Below are 20,466 nucleotides of genomic sequence, written 5' to 3'. Positions count from 1 at the left end.
ATGGTTATGAGGAAGGTGGGATCTGGAAAACACGGGTATAGTGTGATTGATAGCTGAGGAGCAGGAGGGTTGAGGGAATTCATACTTCTATTTTCTTAGAAGGAGGTGACTACGTCATACGCTAAGAATGTTATGTTTGTGACTAATATTCAGCAATACAATTACGACCAACTTGATGGGCTGATTAATGTTCAATATAAACTAAAATGCAAGTAATAACAGCTCCCTTTATAGAGTATTTACAAAGCATTTATATAATTTAGTATTATATAATTGATATAAAGTACTTATATAATTTACAAAGCACTCTCACGTCATCTTATTTATTCTTTTCATATATTGGGAGGTTTTGGCAGATGAACACTAAAGCAACTGGTCCAAAATCTCACAGCCAGAAAACAGCAGAGGCAGGAATCAAATCCAAGTCTCTTGCTTCAAAACCTGAGTTCTTGCTATGGCACCACAGCTGTCCTACCAGGCTACGTGAGCTGTAACTGGGTGAGCCTAGCATGAAAGCGGCAATCATAAAATCCCTGTTTATGGTACTCTACTGGATGTTCCGGTTTATGATGAACATTAGCGAGCCCCACCCTGCCCTGCCCCTGGAGCTGATACGGGGATACTAGAGCACTGTTTCTCTCTCTCTCTCTCTCACATACACACACACACCCCTTCATCTTTATAGTAATACTTCAGCTACTGTTTTAAAAACTAACCATATTATTGTCTTTTAAAGTATAATTTATTTATTTAAACAGGTAAAACATACATACGGTTCTAAAGCCAGGAAGTATACAGTAAAAAACCTCCCACTTAACTATCTACTTAGTTTCCTAATCCCCCAGGTTACCACTGTCACTGTTCTCGGCAAATCTTTTTAAAGTTTCCTTATGCATATACAAGCAAATACAAATATATATTCTCATTCCCCTTGTCCACACAAATGGTAGCACAATAAATGCACTGTCCTGTACTTTGCTTTCTTTTTTGAACTATGTATCTTAGAGAGTTTTTTACACATCAGTAAAGAATATCCTTATTCTCTAAAAAAAATTTTTTTTTAGCCAGCTGTATAGTTAGTATATGAATATATCATAATTTAATAGGCCAATCCTCTAATGATGGACATTAAACTTGTTTCCAACTTTTTGTCGTTCCAAACACTGCTGCAATGAATGCCCCCTGTAAGTTACTTCACGTGTATGGGGGCATATTTGCAGGATAAATTCCCTGAAGTAAAAGTAAAAGTACGGGGTCAAAGTATACACACATTTGAAATCCTGATTTATACTGCCAAATAGCCCTCTTTATGGGTTGTACCAGTTTAAAGTCTAAGTAATGCAGGAGAGTGCCTGTTTCAACAAGCCCTTGTCAACACAGTAAGCTATGAGAGGCCTGAATTTATACCAGTTTGATAGGTATTAAAATATGGGATCTCAGTGTAATTTTAACTTTTATATCTCTTATTATTAGAAAAGATGAGGTTTTTTTTTTTTTTTTTGCGGTATGCGGGCCTCTCACTGTTGTGGCTTCTCCCGCTGCAGAGCACAGGCTCAGCGGCCACGGCTCACGGGCCCAGCCGCTCCACAACATGTGGGATCCTCCCGGAACGGGGCACGAACCCGTGTCCCCTGCATCGGCAGGTGGACTCTCAACCACTGCGCCACCAGGGAAGCCCTGAGTATTTTTTTTAATGAACTAAGTATTCATATCCTTTGTCATCTTTCTATTTGGCTTATGGTACTTTGTTTTAATTAAAACTTATTAATTTAAAAAAGTGAATGTACAAGGATATAGCAGTCAACAAGACTGCCCTCATGAAATGATTTCAAGCAGGGGAAAACAGATAATAAACAAGATAATTACAGATTGGAACAGTACTATAATTGGGTGATGTGATAAATACATAGAATGGGACTACTTTCAAGTAATGTGACCAGAGAATATCTTTCTGAGGAAGTGACATTTGAGCTGAGACCTGAAGGATGAAAAGATGTGACAGGGCTTTGGTACTGTAAAGGATTAACTCAGCAGGTCAGGGGTGTCCAAACCCTGCACACACCAAAGAAAGATCTGGTCTGCTTCCTAGGAGATAACCTCTAAGCCCTTGGAATAGGCTGCCTGTTAAGAGTGTTTCTGTTTACATGAGGCCTTGGGTCACATTATTAACAATGTGATCCATGGTGGGAATTTTGGGCTACATGGTATCTGCTTGACCTTAGGAGGGGCTACAGAACTATGTTCAGACATGTCTACATGACCAACCCCCAATAAAACTCCTGGACACCAAGGCTCAAGTATGCTTCCCTGGTGAGCAATACTCCGTGCATGTTGTCTCACACTGTTCCTGGGAGAATTAAACACTGTTCGCATGACTCCATTGGGAGAGGACAACTGGAAGCTTGGGCCTGGTGTCTCCTGGATCCTTGCCCTTTGTGCCTTTTTCTGTAGCTAACTTTAATCTTTGCCTTTTCACTGTAATAAATTGTAACAGTGAGTATAACGGCTTTTCTGAGATCTGTGGGTCCTTCTACTACCTGATCACTGAACCTGAGCATGGTCTTGAGGAACCCCAAATATATGTGTACACTGAAAACTATAAAATATTGCTAAGAGAAATTAAAGATCAAAAGAAAAAATAGACAAATAGGACTACATCAAACTTTAAAACTTCTGTGCATCAAAGAAACAAACAGTAAAAAGGCAACCACAGAATGGAAGAAAATGTTTGCAAATTACATACCTGATAATAGGTTAATATCCAGAACATATAAAGAATTCCTAAAATTTAACAACAAAGAAACAAATAATCTGATTTTAAAATGGCAAAAGACTTGAATAGACATTTCTCCAAAGAATATATACAAACGGCCAACAAGCATAAGAAAAGATGCTCAATATCACTATTCATCAGAGAAATTCAAATGAAAACTAAAATGAGATATCTTATATGCATTAGGATGGCTACTACCAAAAAAAACAGAAAATAACAAGTATTAGCAAGGGTGCAGAGAAATTGAAGCCCTGTTGGCGGGAATGTAAAATGGTACAGCCGCTATAGGAAACAGTACGCAGGTTCCTCAAAAAAATTAAAAACAGAATTGTCATATGATTCAGCAACCCTGCTTCTAGTTACATATCCAAAAGAATTAAAAGTAGTATCTCAAAGAGATATTTGTGCACCCATGATCACTGCAGCATTATTCACAAGAGCCAGGAGACAGAAGAAACTCAAATGTCTGTCAATAGACAGATAAAGGAAATGTGATACATATGTACAATGGAATATTATTCAGCCTTAAAAGAGAAGGAAATCGGGCTTCCCTGGTGGCACAGTGGTTGAGAGTCCGCCTGCTGATGCAGGGGACACGGGTTCGTGCCCTGGTCCGGGAAGATCCCACATGCCGCGGAGCAGCTGGGCCCGTGAGCCATGGCTGCTGAGCCTGCGCGTCCGGAGCCTGTGCTCCGCAACGGGAGAGGCCACAACGGTGAGAGGCCCACGTACCGCAAAAAAAAAAAAAAAAAAAGAAAAAAAAAGAAAAGAGAAGGAAATCGTGTCACTTGCTGAAACATGGATGAATCTTGAGGACATTATACTGTGAAATAAGCAAGTCACAAAAAGACAAATACTGCATGATTCCACTTATATGAGGTATCCAAAGTAGTCCAACTCAAAAAAAGTATAACGGTGGTTGCTAGGGGCTGCGGGGCTGGGGAAATAGGGAGTTGTTCAATAGGTGCAGAGTATCAGTTTTGCAAGTTGAAAAAGTTCTAGAAATCTACTGTGCCAGAATGTGAATATAGTTAACACTACTGAACTGTACACTTAAAAATGGTTAAGATGGTAAAGTTTAAAATTTATGTCATGTCATTTGTCACAATTAAAATAAATTTTTTAAAGACCTAAATTTTTGATAAACTTAGAGCTATACTGTGTATTCATGGATTGAAAGACTCAATATTGTTAACGTGTCAATTCTACCAATGCCACCCCCTCACCCCCCTACTGAGTGATCTGAAGGTTCAATGCAACCTCAATTGGCTTTTCTGTAGAAATGTTTATTAAGTTAATATGTAAATAAAGGACCTAGGATATCCAAAACAATGAAAGTTGGAGAACTAATGCCACAAGACTTCTTATACAGTTATGGTTATCAAAAAATGTAATATTGGCACAAATAACAAAACAGAGAGCCCAGAAACAGCCTGACACATATGCACAGCTGATTTTTCCCAAAGGTGCAAAGGCAATTCAGTGGAGAAAGGATAGTCTTTTTCAACAAATGACGCTGAAACAACTGGATATCCAAATGGAGAAAATTGAACTGTGATCCATACCTCATACCATATACAAAAAATTATACTTACAATACAGACCTAAATGTAAAACCTAAAACTACAGTTTCCAGAAGAAAGTAATGTAAGAAAAAACTTTTGAGAACTTGAGTTAAGCAAGATTTCTCAGGTATGACATAAAGAAAAGGAAGAGCCACAAAAGGAAAAATAGATAAAAGGGACTTTATCAATATTTGAACTGATCTATCTCTGCGCTTTAAAAAACACTGTTAAGAAAATAAAAAGACAAGCCATAGACTGGGAGAAAATGTTTGCAAATCATATATATCATAGAGGACTTGTATCTGGAATATATAAAGAACTCTCAAAACTCAATAAAACAACCCCCTCCAAAAAAACAAGAAAGAAAAAGAAAACAAACAACCCAATTTAAAAATTGAGTAAGAGATTTGAACAGATACTTCACCAAAGATATTAGGATGACAAGTACAGGAAGAGATACTTAACATAATTATTCAGAGAAATGCAAACTAAAACCACAATGATATTAGTACCCACCCACTAGAATGTCTGAGAAACTGAAAAGACTGACTGTACCAAGGGCTGATGAGGATGTGGAGGAACTGGAACTCTCATATGCTGCTGGTGCAAAATTATACAACCAATTTGGAAAACTGTTTGACAGTATCTTAAAAAACTACATATATACCTTCTACATTGGATCATGTTCTACTCTTAGGTATTTACTCAAAATAAATGAAAGAATTATGTCTATTCAAAGATCTATACACAAACATCCACAACAGCCTTATTTGTAATAACCCAAAACCAGAAACAATGCAAATACCCATGAACAAGTGAAGGGATTAAAAAAACAAAACAAACAAAAAAACCTGTGGTATATCTATATAATGGAATACAACACAGCAATAAAAAGGAACTACTGCCACATGCTATAAGACTGATGAATCTTGACTAGAAGGAGTTATACTCAATGAAAAAGCCTCTCAAAAGAGTATGTACTGTATGATTTCATTTATATAAAATTCTACGAAATGAATACTAGAATACAGTGACAAAAATCTGATGAGTGGTTCCCTGGGAATAGACAGCAGTTGGGGGGGGACAGGAGGGAGAGATTACAAGAGAGCATGAGGAAACTTTTAGGTGCAATGGTTATGTTCATTATTGTGACTGTGGTGGTGGTTTCCAGGGTACAAATGTATGTCAAAACTGATCAAAGTGTATACTTTAAATACATGCAGTTCACTGTGTGACAATTATACTTCAATAAAGCTGTTTTTTAAAAAGTGTTTTTCTAGGGACTTCCCCGGTGGTCCAGTGGGTAGGACTCCTTGCTCCCAGTGCAGGGGAGCCTGGGTTTGATCCCCGGTTGAGGAACTGGATCCTGCATGCATGCTGCAACTAAGACTCTGCATGTCGCAACTAAGAAGTCCTCATGCTGCAACTAGGAGTCCACATGCCACAACTAAGAAGAAGTCCACATGCCGCAACTAAAAGTCCACACATCACAACTAAAGGATGCTGCAGCTAGGACCCAGTGCAGCCAAAAAAAAAAAAAAAATATATATATATATATTCATTCATTCATTTATGGCTGCACTGGGTCTTGGTTGCTGCACACGGGGTTTCTCTAGTTGTAGTGAGTGGGGGCTACTCTTCGTTGTGGTGTGAGGGTTTTTCATTGCTGTGGCTTCTCTTGTTGTGGAGCACGGGCTCTAGGGGCACAGGATTCAGTAGTTGTGGCACGCGGGCTCAGTAGTTGTGGCTCGCGGGCTCTAGAGCGCAGGCTCAGTAGTTGTGGTGCACAGGCTTAGATGCTCTGCAGCATGTGGGATCTTCCTGGACCAGGGCTTGAACCCGTGTCCCCTGCATTGGCAGGCGGATTCTTAACCACTGCACCACCAGGGAAGTCCCTAAATAAATAAATATATTTTTAAAAAAGTGAATGTTTAAGAAAAAAGTGTTTTTCTCAAAGAGGTGTGTAGAGCCTTTGAAAACTGTCACATTAGGAAGGTGACACTAGAACTACTGAGGGATTTCCAAAATGAAAAATCTTGGCTAAATATTAGAATGACGACTTAGCATTATTTTTAAGGCTAATTAAAAACAAACTTTTTACTATGGAAAAAGTTAAAGCATATACTGTCAGAAGTGTATAATGAAGCCCCACGTGCACTTTACCAGCTTCAATTATTGTCATCTCATGGTTAATCTTATTCCGTTTGTTTTCCCACCCACTTTGCCCCCAGTATTATTTTGAGGCAAACTCAGACGTATCATTTCCTTCATAAATATTTTAGTATATATTTCTAAAAGATAAGAACATAAAGGTCTCTTTGTGTGTGTGGTTTAGTAGCTCATTTCTTTCTTAATTAAGAAAAAACAACTTTATTTTTTAGAGCAGTTTTAGGTTCACGGCAAAACTTGGCAGAAAGTACGAAGAGTTCCCATACACCCTACACCCCTTGCCCCACACGGCCTTCCCCCATCAACAACCTACACTAAAGTGGTACATTTTACAACCAACAAATCTACACTGACACCTCATTATCACCCAAACTCCATAGTTAGTTTTAGGGTTCACTCTTGGTATTGTACATTATGTGGGTTTTGAAGAATGCATAATAAATGCATCTACCATAGTACCATATAGAATAGTTCCACGGTCCTAAAAATCCTCTGTTCTCTGCCTACTGATCCCTCACCTTCCCCCTATGCTCTGGCCACCAAGGATCTTTTTACAGCCTGCACAGTTCTGTCCTTAAAGGCTATATTTAAGATTCAGAAAAACCAGTGTTGTAGCCATTATAAATGATTTCATTTCATTGGCAGAGGAAGGATTACTCACTGTATAAATGTTGTAAGTTTCAGGGAGGGCAGGGTCCTATGGGAAGTGGCCAGCATGTGGGAAGTGAGTTCCTACGAAGCCACATTCCCCAGAGCTCCTACACCATTACGTCAGAGGCTTCATTTTAATTCTTTCTCCTTTCTCTCACTTCAGAACATGATGCGAGTACAGGTTGAGCCACTAAAGCATGTGGACCCTCAGGCAGGGATAGTTCTCAGGCAGCAAAAATTGTGGAGGTATTTTCAATAGAGCATAGGGCTTGCCCATTTTTTTTTAAAACCTTGTTTTCTGCCTGCCTGCCCCCGGTTTTTAGTTTTATTTCTGTAGTTAAAAGAAATATTATAAACAAAGGCTTATAAACTTTTTTTTTTTTTTTTTGCGGTATGCGGGCCTCACACTGTTGTGGCCTCTCCCGTTGCAGAGCACAGGCTCCGGACGCGCAGGCTCAGTGGCCATGGCTCACGGGCCCAGCCGCTCCGCGGCACGTGGGATCCTCCCGGACCGGGGCACGAACCCGCGTCCCCTGCAACGGCAGGCGGACTCTCAACCACTGCGCCACCAGGGAAGCCCGGTTTATAAACATTTTTAGAAGTTTTAAAAAGCGTTATCAACTTGTGTTTATAACACAGAAACTAAATGTCCTTCCTAATCTCTGTTCCACAATATGAACATGGTGAGCAATCTGATGTACTTTCAGATACTTTTAAAGCCGTGTTCTGCAATTTGCTTTTGTCACTTAATGATATGTCAGATACCTTTCTATACCAACACTTGTAAATATACCTCAACTTAAACACTACAGTAATGGCACAGTAATAATGACAATTATGATAATAATTGCTAACATTTATTGACTATGTATGTGCAAGACACTCTAAGCACTTCAGATGAGTTGTCTCATTTAATCCTAATAAAACTCTGAGTTTATTAATATTCTAAACTTCATTAACAGATAAAGAAATCGACGCTCAGAGAGATCAGATAGTGTGCCAAAGATCCCAGAGCTAAGAAGTTCTAGAGCAGAGATTCTAATTTGGACAGTTTAGCCAAAAGATCCTACTATTCGCCATTACCTTATACTACTGACTGGGTAAACCATAAGAAAAGCCTGAGGTTATCTCCAAATTCTCACTGTTACAAATGATGTTTCAATAAATATTCTTGTCTATATTTCCTGGCACTCTTATGGAAATGTTTTTATAGGACAAGTTTCTAGAAGTGGAAATGCCAGGTCACAAGGTATATGCCTTTTTAGATTCAATTGCCAAATTATCTCCAAAAGGCATGTATATGTAGTGGACTCACTTGAAAACTTGCCTCCAAATAAACACAAATTTAACTCCCGTGAACATCAAATGAGAATGCCTATTTCCCCACACTTTTAGTAGCAATGGGGATCAAGCCTTGCTCACTGATAGGTGAAAAATGAAAGGTTTTCATTTCTATGTCTCATTACTAGTAAGGTTGATCAACTAGTCTTTTCATATATTTATTACCATGTATATTTCTTCTTCCTCCTCCATATACATATATTGCTCGTATCCTTTGGTAATATTGTTTCTGAGTTGTTTATGTCCCTTTTGGCTTCATAAGAATTCTTCGTATATTAAGATATATCTGTCATTAGGCATTATAAGCCTTTGCCCAGTTTGTTTTTTAACTTTGTTCATGGCAGTTTTGCCACACTTCATTTTATAATTTTGTATTGCTGAATATGAACTCAGATGATTTTATAAGGAAAACAACTCATTTTTACATCTCAAATTCTAGTTTTTCAACATACACACATAGGTACATAGCTACAGTGAACATTCACGAATATTGCATCCTACTTTTTTCATCGAATATTATTTCATGTATACATTCCCATGTAATAAGTCCCATGTAAAAATTAACACTGTATTCCATTATGTTGATATAAATATATCTGCATATTATTTACTTAAAGATGGATATTTATTTATAAGAAAAACTATGAATCTTATAAGACTTTATACATATTGTTTGGATTTCCACAAATAGAACTGTGAGGCTCCTAAGCCCTGCACTGTAGGAAAAACTAGAAGAGGAGCTTAACTGAAGAACTGGCAAGTTATGTGGAAACTTGAAAATATTTATTAATCATACGCAATATGTTTCCAACAGCAAGCAGAATTCCATCCAGCACCTGTCCAAGCTTTGTGATTGCCCAGTGTTAGAGCTTTAACCATCACTCTGTCATCAAGGAAGGCTGTCATTTCCCTGAACAGTTGATATAACTGGTGAGAGATAATATTTAACATTTATGGTGCTGTTGTGTTAGGCTTGAACCTAGAGTTGGTTTTTTTTTTTTAACAAACTATGAAGATCTGTGCCAAGGATTTCTAACTTTACTCTCATGCAAAAACAAGCATGTTCCTCTGGAGGTCACCAAGATTTTACGTTCTTCTTTCTCCTTATTTCATTTCAGCATAAATGGGAAAACAAATTCATTACCATAAACAGTACAGTAACATCATCATCCAAAGGCTGATTGAGCCCGTGGACCCGATTCAGCTTAAATTTAGATCACTCCTTTCATTTATTTTTTTTCTCCTCGAGGTCCCAAGTACTTAATCACCACTTTCAACAGCTTATAGTTTGCATTCTGTTTAATTTTATAGGATTTCTCACACTTTAAAAAAGTGACCCACTATCATCTAGAAAATGAGGGGGTTAGTTCTGCCAGTTTATGATTTGCTAGTAACTTAATAAAGTTCTCTGCATTTAATATTTTGAATTCAGAAAAGATACTGCAGATGACCTTCTTTTATAAAGACCAGACACATTTTAATGTTGTAAATTTAGCAGCTGAAGGTAACGATTTACATGTCTTCTCCAGCAATTGCTTTACATAGAGAATTATTACTGACCTTTCAATGGATTACTACTTTAAGGCTTCTTTTTTAGTTAGCAAATGACTGATTTTTTTCTATTCTAAATCAAAAAGGCTGTTGACATTTATTTCCTTAAGGACTAGAAAATTTGGGTCAGAATAAACTAATATGAATTAAAACACTGAGTATTCAATTTATAAATCTAATTGTTTTTCTCTAATGTCACTTTCCCTTTAATTCTTTATTCAAATATAGTGGTTCTCAAATTATGGCCCCTGGACCAGAAGCATTGGCATGATCTGGGAATTGATCAGAAATGCAAATTCTCTGGCCCCATCCCAGGCCTACAAAATCAGGAATTCTGGATTTGGGGCCAGAGAATTCGTACTAACAATTCTCCCAGGGATTCCAATGCACACTAAGGTTTGAAAGTCACTGCTGTAACATACATTTTATAAGGCTTAATTAACAATATAAATGAATTTTAGACTTATTTCAAAAAAATCACTTCTTTGTGTATTAGAAAAGCAAAAAGGTCTCAGCTAATCCACATAAAAGTTGTAAATCTACATCAAATCAAAACATGAACTCTACCCATCAAAATTTTGCACCAGAAAATAAAACTTTACAAATTAATAGGTATAGTAAAAGTAAACCAAAGGATGATGACAGATCACAAACTATAGAAAAAGGCCCAAATAATGTTCTTCTTAGAGCTACTTTAATATCTTACCTGCAAAATACATTTAGAAAACAAAGAACTTCCATTATTTTACAACTTATAAGCTTTGCCCTTTCTCAGAAATAGTTGTCATTAGTCAGTCGACCTTCCAGTCTCCAGTCCCTATAGACATAGCCAACCAACAGCAAAAACAAACATGAAGTCCATGCTAGCTTCTAGTTAGAGGTGGTGGGTAAACTAATGGAAAGTAGTAAAATTTTTGGTTGAATGCCATCTTAAGGAATCAGGACACGCACTCTTGAGGGAGAAATAAATAAAATGGATTCTCCACTTGGTTCTTGTGACATGCCAATGTTTGACAGCTGTTCTACATAAAAACTGGAGCTCTGCCCCACATGGTGACAGCAGTGTAGATAATGACATGGTGGCAACAGCAGTGATGTGAGATGGCTAAGGAAGTGTGTCCAGAGCACAGGGAGCCCAGAGCACCTTCTCACATGAAAGATGAAGTCCTTAAGCAACTGAGAAGATTCACTTCAGACTTCTATTTGCAGATAGAAAATTTTGAATTTTCTCTTGCTAATGTGAGAAAAAAACAAAAGCCGCTTTGTTCTTTTGCAGGGATATTTGTATTGAACTGGTTTAGAGATACTGGGTGATCAATAAACTCTAAAGTCAGCAGAGAAACACGAATGAAGTTCTGCCTTTTGGGATTTTACAGCCTACATGGGGTCAACAACCATAAAAAAGTAAAAAATTCTAAAAAGTGAAAAGGTGAAAACGACGTAACTCCTCTCATCTGTTATTAGCAGGAATTAAGATTTTTATATGAGCTAGTTTTCTAGAAAATGAAAGCTTGCTTAAGGTGTAAGTCCAAAAACTCAATATTTTTAATGAAAAGTTTCTATAGTGCACTGTAAACATTTCAGTCTTTTAAAATGGAGACTGACAAACACAACTGAAGCTTTTATCAAGGGCATAATATAAACTCCAATTACCAAGACCCCAGGCTATCATGCTTTTTTAGTTTCTTTTACATCAGCTGCTCTAATTCTCCCACTACTGTTAGTCAGTCATCATGGACACCTTGAATGCTTCTCCCCTTTCCACAGATATTCCCCAGATAGCATATTGTCCTTTTGTGACCTTTCTTTACATTCAAAAAATTTCCCCTTTAAAAATACCTTTCTTTTTAAATTATGAGATAACTATATTATAGAACATGTGGAAAAAATAAAAGGGGAAAATCACCAAAATCACCCATTTTTCCTTGTCAGACTTTTCTGGTAGGGGTGTAAAACAATAACTGGAACAGTTGAACATTAGCTGGACTACACAGCAGTTTCCAGTATAGTTTACTTCAGTTCAGTCTGTCTTTATAGGATATGGAAAAGTATTTTTTGTATTCAGGGTGTTGAATATCTTTCTTAATCTATTTTTAATTGAAAAAAACCAAATAATTTTCGTTTTTAAAAGGAAAGGATAATTCACCTACTTAAAACATTTAAACTAGGCACCATCAACACACTGAAGCCACAGACGGGAGAAAATATTTGAAAAGCATATAGCTAACATGAGATTAGCATCCCTCCTCCCTCCAAAAATATACTTCTACAAAATCAGTAAGAAAAAGACAAATAACCAATTGAAAAATGGATAAAGATCATGAACAGGCAATTCACAAAAGAAGAAATGCAAATGGCCAATAAAAAAAAAGCTCAACTTTATTAGAAATTTGGGAAATACAATTAAAATAACATAAGATAATATTTCAAACCCATCCAACTGGGCTTCCCTAGTGGCGCAGTGGTTAAGAATCCACCTGCCAATGCAGGGGACACTGGTTCGAGCCCTGGTCCGGGAAGATCCCACATGCCTCAGAGCAACTAAGCCCGTGCACCACAACTACTGAGCCTGCACTCTAGAGCCTATGAGCTACAACTACTGAGCCCACGTGCCACAACTACTGAAGCCTGCATGCCTAGAGCCCGTGCTCTGCAACGAGAAGCCACCGTAATAAGCTGCGCACCTCAACAAAGAGTAGCCCCCACTCTCCGCAACTAGAGAAAGCCCACATGCAGCGACGAAGACCCAACGCAGCCAAAATTAAATAAACACATAAATAAATTTATTTTAAAAAAAACCCCATCCAACCGACACATAATAAGTCAGACAATATCAAGAACTGGCAAGGATGGACTTCCCTGGTGGCGCAGTGGTTGAAGGTCCGCCTGCCGATGCGGGGGACACGGGTTCGTGCCCTGGTCCGGGAGGATCCCGCATGCCGCGGAGCGGCTGGGCCCGTGAGCCATGGCCGCTGAGCCTGCGCGTCCGGAGCCTGTGCTCCGAGACGCGAGGGGCCGCAGCAGTGAGGGGCCCGCGTAAAGCAAAAAAAAAAAAAAAAAAAAAAAAAGAACTGGCAAGGATGTAAAAGAATGCAAACAGCCATACACTCTTGATGTGTAACCACCTTGGAGAGCATACTGGCAATCTCAAATATAGTTTAAGATCATTATACCCAATCACAGCAATGATCCTTGAGAAACTCACACATGTGCAGAAGGATTCATTAATTAGAATGTCACTGTAACACTGTTGGTTACTGTGAAAATTGGAAACTACCAAATATTTATAAATAGAATAGATTTTAATATATTCACAAAATAAAATGAATGAACTAGAGATACATGCACCTATATATAAATTCCCAAAACATGTGTCTTCTGCAGCATACACCTACATATACAAATTTCAAAAATGTGGGAAGGGCTTCCCTGGTGGCACAGTGGTTAAGAATCTGCCTGCCAATGCAGGGGACACAGGTTCAACCCCTGGTCTGGGAAGATCCCACATGCCACGGAGCAACTAAGCCCGTGTACCACAACTGCTGAGCCTGTGCTCTAGAGCCCGTGAGCCACAGCTACTGAGCCCGTGTGCCACAACTACTGAAGCCTGCACGTCTACAGCCCGTGCTCCACAAGAAGAGAAGCCACCAAAACGAGAAGTCAGCGCACCGCAATGAAGAGTAGCCCCTGCTCGCCACAACTAGAGAAAGCCCACGTGCAGCAACGAAGACCCAACATAGCCAAAAATAAATTAATTAAAAAAGAAAGTGGGAACTTTCTTCTACAACTTTTACACACACACATTCTATATAAAGTTTTAAAACATGCAAAGTAATATTATATAATATTCAATATTGTTTATGTTCATAAATATTTATAGTAAGCATGACAAACTCCAAATTCAGGATAGTAACTACTAGGGAGAAGAAGGGGAATGTGGGAGAGGTGCTTCAATTTTATCTGTAATTTCTTTTGTATAACTAGACTATCTTTCCAAATTAAATGCAAAATTTTGTCTTGTTTGGTTACGATTTCATTTAGTGTACAATCAATATATAACAGGAACAGAAAAAACTTAGTAAAAAAAAAGTACACACAGCAAATAAGACAATATGCTATACAGTAGAGTTTCCTGTGCTATATATATAACTGTATAGCACGGGGAACTCTGCTCAGTATTTTGTAATAACCTAAATGGGAAAAGAATTTGAAAAAGAAGAAATACATGTATATGCATAACTGAATCACTTTGCCATATACCTGAAACTAACACAACATTGTTAATCAACTATACTCCAATATAAAATAAAAGTTAAAAAAGAAAAAAAAAGGAAGAAATCAAAATGATGATTGTCTATGGTGGGTAGGAACTGACTATAATGGACCACAAAAGTACTTTCTGAGGTAATGTAAATGTTTTATAACTCGATTGTCATATTGGTTATACAGGTATACGTATTTTTAAAAATCCATTGAATTATACATTTCGGATCTACATATTTCATTATTTATAAATTTTACCTCAACAACAAAATGATGCAATTAAAAAAAAAGACAATATGTTAAAGTTTAATAAAGTTGGGTGGCAGGTACATGGGTGCTCATTATATTATTTGCCATATTTTCTCTATATGCTTAAAATATTATGTAATAAAAAGTTAAGAAATAAATATTCGGATTAAAAGAAGCCCACTATTTTTCAGCTCTCTGACTAATCTCATAAACTTCAAATCCCTTCACTGTGAATGAGATTATCTATAGCAGCCTACAAAAGGAAAACCTATTTTCTGGGCTAAGGCTGCCCTGACTGTATCTGCTAAGGGTTGAAGAATAAAGCCACCGGCAACATTTGACCTTTGGAAAGAGAAAAATGCTTTAAATGTTATCTTCTACTTAACACTAACAATATATCATGTAACAATACTTGAAGTTACACAACAGAAGTCATCTAATTGAGTACGATTTGGTTAATCAGATCCAAAATGGTTTCAATTTCATTATACTTCTTACAGGGTAACCAACTTGATCCTATTTTCTCAGGACTGCCCCAGTTTTAAAACTGAAAGTCTTGCCTTCCAGGAACCTCTCAGTCTCAGGCACACTGGGGCAGCTGGCCACCCTAACTTCTGGTCACAACAAAGCTTCTGGAAGAGAATTTATTTAGCAAATCAGCTAATTTTACAGATGGGAAAAATGAGGTACTAAGAAATTAGCTGAATTAAACCAAACTTACACATAGCTACTTCAAATTACAAGTGGATCAAACTTAGTTCTTCCTTCTGAGGAACCTGTTTACATCTCATTCAGCCACAAGTCCTAAATGCCAATTCATCAGTGTTCTTGGACAATTCTGAATACCCAGTTAACCTCTCACTTCTTTCCCAAACTCAAAGCACTGCCCCATGATATGAATTCAAGACTTGGGATGCTCCTGACTGTGGAGGGAGATACTGAGTAGAGGAAAGGAACAGAGGCTCCACTTCTTTACACTGATCTTTACCTAGTCTGTAGGGAAGATATTCACTCTCCTTCTGGTTTCAAAAATATTTTTAAATGAATTTTCTTTTTGTAATATCTACTGCAAAATAGCATGTTTGAGTACTCTAGAATATAGAGTCATACAGATAAGCACTTCACTAGAGTAGCTATTCAAAGGAGGAGAAGACAGAGGAAAAAGGAAAATCTGCTCATTTATGATAAACATCCCCAAAATGCCAGGCCCTAAAACTACATAATGTTTGTCACAGCACCTAGCACAGAGTCCAACACACTGAAGACATTCAACATGAGAGTTTCCTCTCCTGAGTAGTGTGGAAAGATTCACACTTTCCACATCTGTCAATTTCCTTTTAATTCCTCTAAACTAGTCCTGAGCAAATAAAGAAGAAATAAGCCTGATAAGGACTTTTTGTGCCTTTAGAGGCTTGTCTTCGGGTACTTGTATTTAACAACTCCACTATCCAACAGCAGAAATAAAAGAGCTGCTTTCAATTAATCTGCAAAAACAGTCTTCTATGTCCAATTTAAATCTGGACCTACCCCCATTTTTTCATAACCAACCAGAGCATATACTTAAACAATGGCTTCTTTATAGCTAAAAAACATAACGATGAGATTCTTTTCCTCGTTCTTTGGGGTTTTTTAAAGTACGTTAGTGCAAAATGAATAGACTTCGTATTTTTCTTCCCCAGCATTTTTTCATACAATATCTCTTTTCAGTATTACAACATTTTTCTGGGGTATGAGACCGTTGGAAGAACAGAAGAAATACTGGAGCGAGTTTGGGATTAGAAGGCACAGTTTTAAGTTCCAGGTCTGTTATTTAACTTTCTATGTGGTCTTGGACAAGCATTTTAACTGTAAAATGGCAATAATACCTATCTTGTGGTAACTGGAAAATATAAGAATGCATGCATAAGATCTTCATAAGCTATAGAAGATATTTTTAAGGAGATAAAAGATAAACTCAATTAACATCACATTATCAACAGCAGAGGCAAAAGTAAACAAATAAATTAGGCCTGATTTTCTAGACAATGGTGCCCTAATAGATCTGGAAGGTACCACTGAGAACACGACTTGCTAAGACTTGCTAAAATTAGACCATGAACACATGTAATTATCAATAACAATCCTACATCATTTGTACCTCCTCTAGAGCTACCCTTTTTTCAATTTATCAGTCACTGAGGTGTTAAAAAAAAAAAAAAAAGGCAGTAAAAAATACCAGGAAAGCCCCACAAAACCTGAGTGTGAGGTATATAAACAATATTACACCAACAGTGGAGAGCTTCCTATGTGCCAAGCACTGTTCTTGGAGGGAAGCAGGTAAGCAAATCATATCTAACTACACAGTATGTTAGGAACACTGGTAAGTGCTACGCACAAGTAAAGCCAAGGAAGGGTACAGGGAGTGCCGGGTGGCAGGGAAGGAAGGCATGGCCTCACTGATAAGGTGACTCAGGAGGTGGCCTGAAGGAACTGAAGAGAGCCAAGGAGAAGAGTGGGAGGAGAATCCAGGGCCCAGAGGAAGCAGTGAGGGAGGGGGAAGATGGTGAGAGACAACAGAGGGTAGGGGAGGGGACAGTTTAAACCTCAGAGACTAGATTTTATTCTGAGATGAGATGTCTTTGGAGGGTTTGGGGCAGATGAGTGACATTTAACTTCTTACCTGTGGAATCTTTTGTTCAAAGGGATCCACAGAAGATCAATATGTACAACAGATAAAATAGGAGATGCTCTGGTTAAGGAAGGGGCACCCAGAGACCTACGTCAACTGTTCCCACTTTTCCCCTCTCTCCTCTGAAGTAACAGTTTGAAAATGAGTACAAAGTCTGTAGCATCCAAACTTTCACAGCCTGTACCCCAAGAACTTTATAATCCTGCCCAGCCTATCTTTTCAAAAGGCCATTCCTGGGGAACAGCAAAAAGGAGTAAGTCAAGCTGCTGACACACAGCAGAGGAGCAGGAGTGCTGTCAGAAAAATCAGTCCTTCATACCACTGCTTGTTAAACACCCGCCCAGGCACCAGACGCGACAGCCCCTCTTCCCTCCCCCAACCCCTCAGGTGTTCTCTTTCAGGGCGTCCCTTGAAATTCATTTTAACTTGATTTCACTTGTTTAAAAATGCTCTAGCAATACAGTGTCATCTGCCTCTGCTGACGTATCTCCAGATAGAGTCCCCTGTCAATTGATATGGTAGGAAAATTCTTCCTCCACTAGTGTTATTTCTTCTCTCAGTAATGACTTCCCAATTTGCTCTATTCTAATCCTACGCACCCATCAAAGTTTACTTTGTGAAGCCCTCCTCCCACGTTTTGACCCTGAATTGGAATCCTAAATCTTTGGAGTGTGAAGGGAACTTCCAGGCCACCTAGTGCTCTAGTTCACGGCTCATTCCACGAACTAACCCTCTGCAGATCTGGCTGGTAGTCTTCCAGCCTCCGTAACTGCTTTTAGTGACATGCACACACTAGCCCACAAGGCAGCCTATGCTCTTTCAGACGTAAAGTACTTGTGAGGAAATTTCTTTTTACTGATCCAGAACCTGTTTCCTTCTATCACTGGTTCTGCCCTCTGGTTCTAATAGAGGAAAGTCTGCCCTCTGCCCCCCATCCCCTGCATCCAGCATAGCTTACAGTTGGCCTTGTGGCTTTCCCCATTCTGTCTCCACCTCTAAAAATGCGGCTGATGCCCCAGCCATCTCACAAGCCATCTGTGGACTGCCTTCAACCTGTAATGGTTAGCTAACAGAGTGGCAGGCAGCTCTGGTCTGTGTGTATAGCCAGTGAAGTGTCTGTGTCCCATGCCACTGACTACACCCCTTTCCTGATTCTCTCCTTTGACCTATCCTAGGACTTCTACCCTTAGCCCTGCATTCATCATTCAGTCAATGAGCATTTACTGAGCACTGTCAAGAACCAGGCTAGGGTCTTCCCTGGTGGCGCAGTGGTTAAGAATCCGCCTGCCGATGCAGGGGACACGGGTGCAAGCCCTGATCCAGGAAGATCCCACATGCTGCGGAGCAACTAAGCCCGTGCACCACAACTGCTGAGCCTGTGCTCTAGAGCCCACACACTACAACTACTGAAGCCCGTGCGCCTTAGAGCCTGCGAGCCATAACTACTGAGCCTGTGCTCCAGAGCCCGTGTGCTGCAACTACTGAGCCCGTGTGCTGCAACTACTGAAGCCCAGACACCTCGAGCCTGTGTTCCACAACAAGAGAAGCCACTGCAATGAGAAGCCCGTGCACTGCACGAAGAGTAGCCCCCGCTCGCCACAACTAGAGAAAGCCTGCATGCAGCAAGGAAGACCCAACACAGCCAAAAATATATTAAAAAAGAAAAAAAATTAAGAAAGAAAAAAAATAAAAGAACCAGGCTAGGCACTGAAAAACTAAAAGTAAATAAAATGTACTCAGCTCATAGAAGAATAAGAGCAAGCTAGGTAAAATAATAAATAGCCGGGGAAGTTGGAAAAGGCCTCAGAGGAGGAGGTGATGCCTGAGCCAGGGAGGAACTGTATCAACACCCAAGTCTCACACAGCCTTGTGTCCCCTGCACCAAATGGTACAATGCTTTCCCTTATTTGAAGTTCAGCAAATATGTAAATTTGATAAAGTAGAGAAAGCCTGCTCAGCCCCCTGAGCCTCTCCTGGAGGCGAGGGAGGGTGGTCACTGAATCCACAGTCTGAAAGGGCAGTTGTAGAGGTTGACACTGTACCTGGCTACGTACAGTATTGCTCAGGTGGTTGTCCTCGGACATCTGTGCATTCTGGAAGTAGGACAAGGGTGCAGGTAACTCTGTCATTGGAGCAGCTGTATAGAAATACTTTTTCACAGAAAACAGAGCCTCTTGGGATTCTGAAAAGGGAAAAAGAAAACAGTCTTTTGTGCATTACAGTTATACTTTTATTTTGAAACACTTTCATAAGTTACTTTCACCAAAAACAAACCTTTCTTTCATGTGTTATCCTCCAGGCCAAGCTTTCTAAGGACCTCACAGGCTGCTGTCACTTGCAGGCTCCTGGATTAGGTCTGAAATAGAATTTTACTGGGTTACCCAGAGTTGGTCAAATCCTAGTAAATCCATTCACACCAATTAAATACTTGTAAGACTAATTTGTAAACCAGTAATGTATTAATTTGCCAGGACCCTCAACTGACAAACTTTTGTCAGCTCAAGATACCTCTTGGTAATGAGTAGATCTACTTGAGAAACCAAATATTTTCAATCAGAATGATATCTAATGATTTCAGATCTAGAGCAAAGGGAGCTAAATGATCTTAAAGAATGTTCTCATCAACATCCCTCTTCCAATCCAACCTAATTTACATCACCATAAAATTATTTGTCTAGTGCTTTTAATTTTGAAAAATTTCTTTTTATCATCTCATTTTTTTTCTTTACCACAATGACCCAAGACAGGGTAAACAGGTAACATATCTATTTTACAAAAGCAAAAGGGCACCCAAGTTGAGTGACTTGCTTAAAAGCACACAACTGAGCAGACCAGGACCAAATCGCAGACTCCTAACTCCCAGCCTCTACTCTGCATCCTGGCACAGCCTTGCTTACACACATCATTCTGTCTCCCACACTTCAGCCTCCTGGGGGCCACATTCTCATTTGCCTGTCTACCTGAATTTCCATCAGCCGATTCCTTATGACTTCAACTATGCTTTTCACTGAAAGTCTTCAGAAATATAGAAGGAAAAAAATCTGTTTGCATACCTAAGCAGTATTCTAATTCACTTATAGTATCCAAAACATTACCATGTACATATTTACATGAAAGCATTTTGTTAATGTCTTGTTTCATTTTTACTTTTAACTTCAGGAACTTCTACACTCTAAATATTCTACTTTCTTATTCTAATGATTTTTTCATCAAAAACACATAAAGCAACTTTTTCC

The 20,466-nt window shown here is 38.8% G+C and overlaps 1 protein-coding gene across 2 annotated transcripts in view; it reads right to left on the bottom strand.

Annotated features, from left to right (window-relative positions):
• Window positions 1–20,466, bottom strand: part of PSEN1 (presenilin 1) — a 78,316-nt gene that overhangs the window by 50,168 nt on the left and 7,682 nt on the right. Inside the window, exons 2-3 of one of the 2 annotated variants that reach the window (XM_004262204.4) lie at window positions 19,505–19,586; window positions 19,273–19,412 (exon numbers count right to left, since the gene is read on the bottom strand). In XM_004262204.4, coding sequence (XP_004262252.1) covers window positions 19,273–19,359 — 87 coding nt within the window. In that variant the 5' untranslated portion in view covers window positions 19,360–19,412; window positions 19,505–19,586. The remainder of the gene's footprint in view (window positions 1–19,272; window positions 19,413–19,504; window positions 19,587–20,466) is intronic. The other variant, XM_012531560.3, reaches the window with a different exon arrangement.

The sequence above is a fragment of the Orcinus orca genome, chromosome 2 (genome assembly GCF_937001465.1).
Source record: "Orcinus orca chromosome 2, mOrcOrc1.1, whole genome shotgun sequence".
Lineage (NCBI taxonomy): Eukaryota > Metazoa > Chordata > Mammalia > Artiodactyla > Delphinidae > Orcinus > Orcinus orca.
Note: the sequence above shows the minus strand (reverse complement) of the source record. Positions and strands in the feature narration are given on the sequence as shown.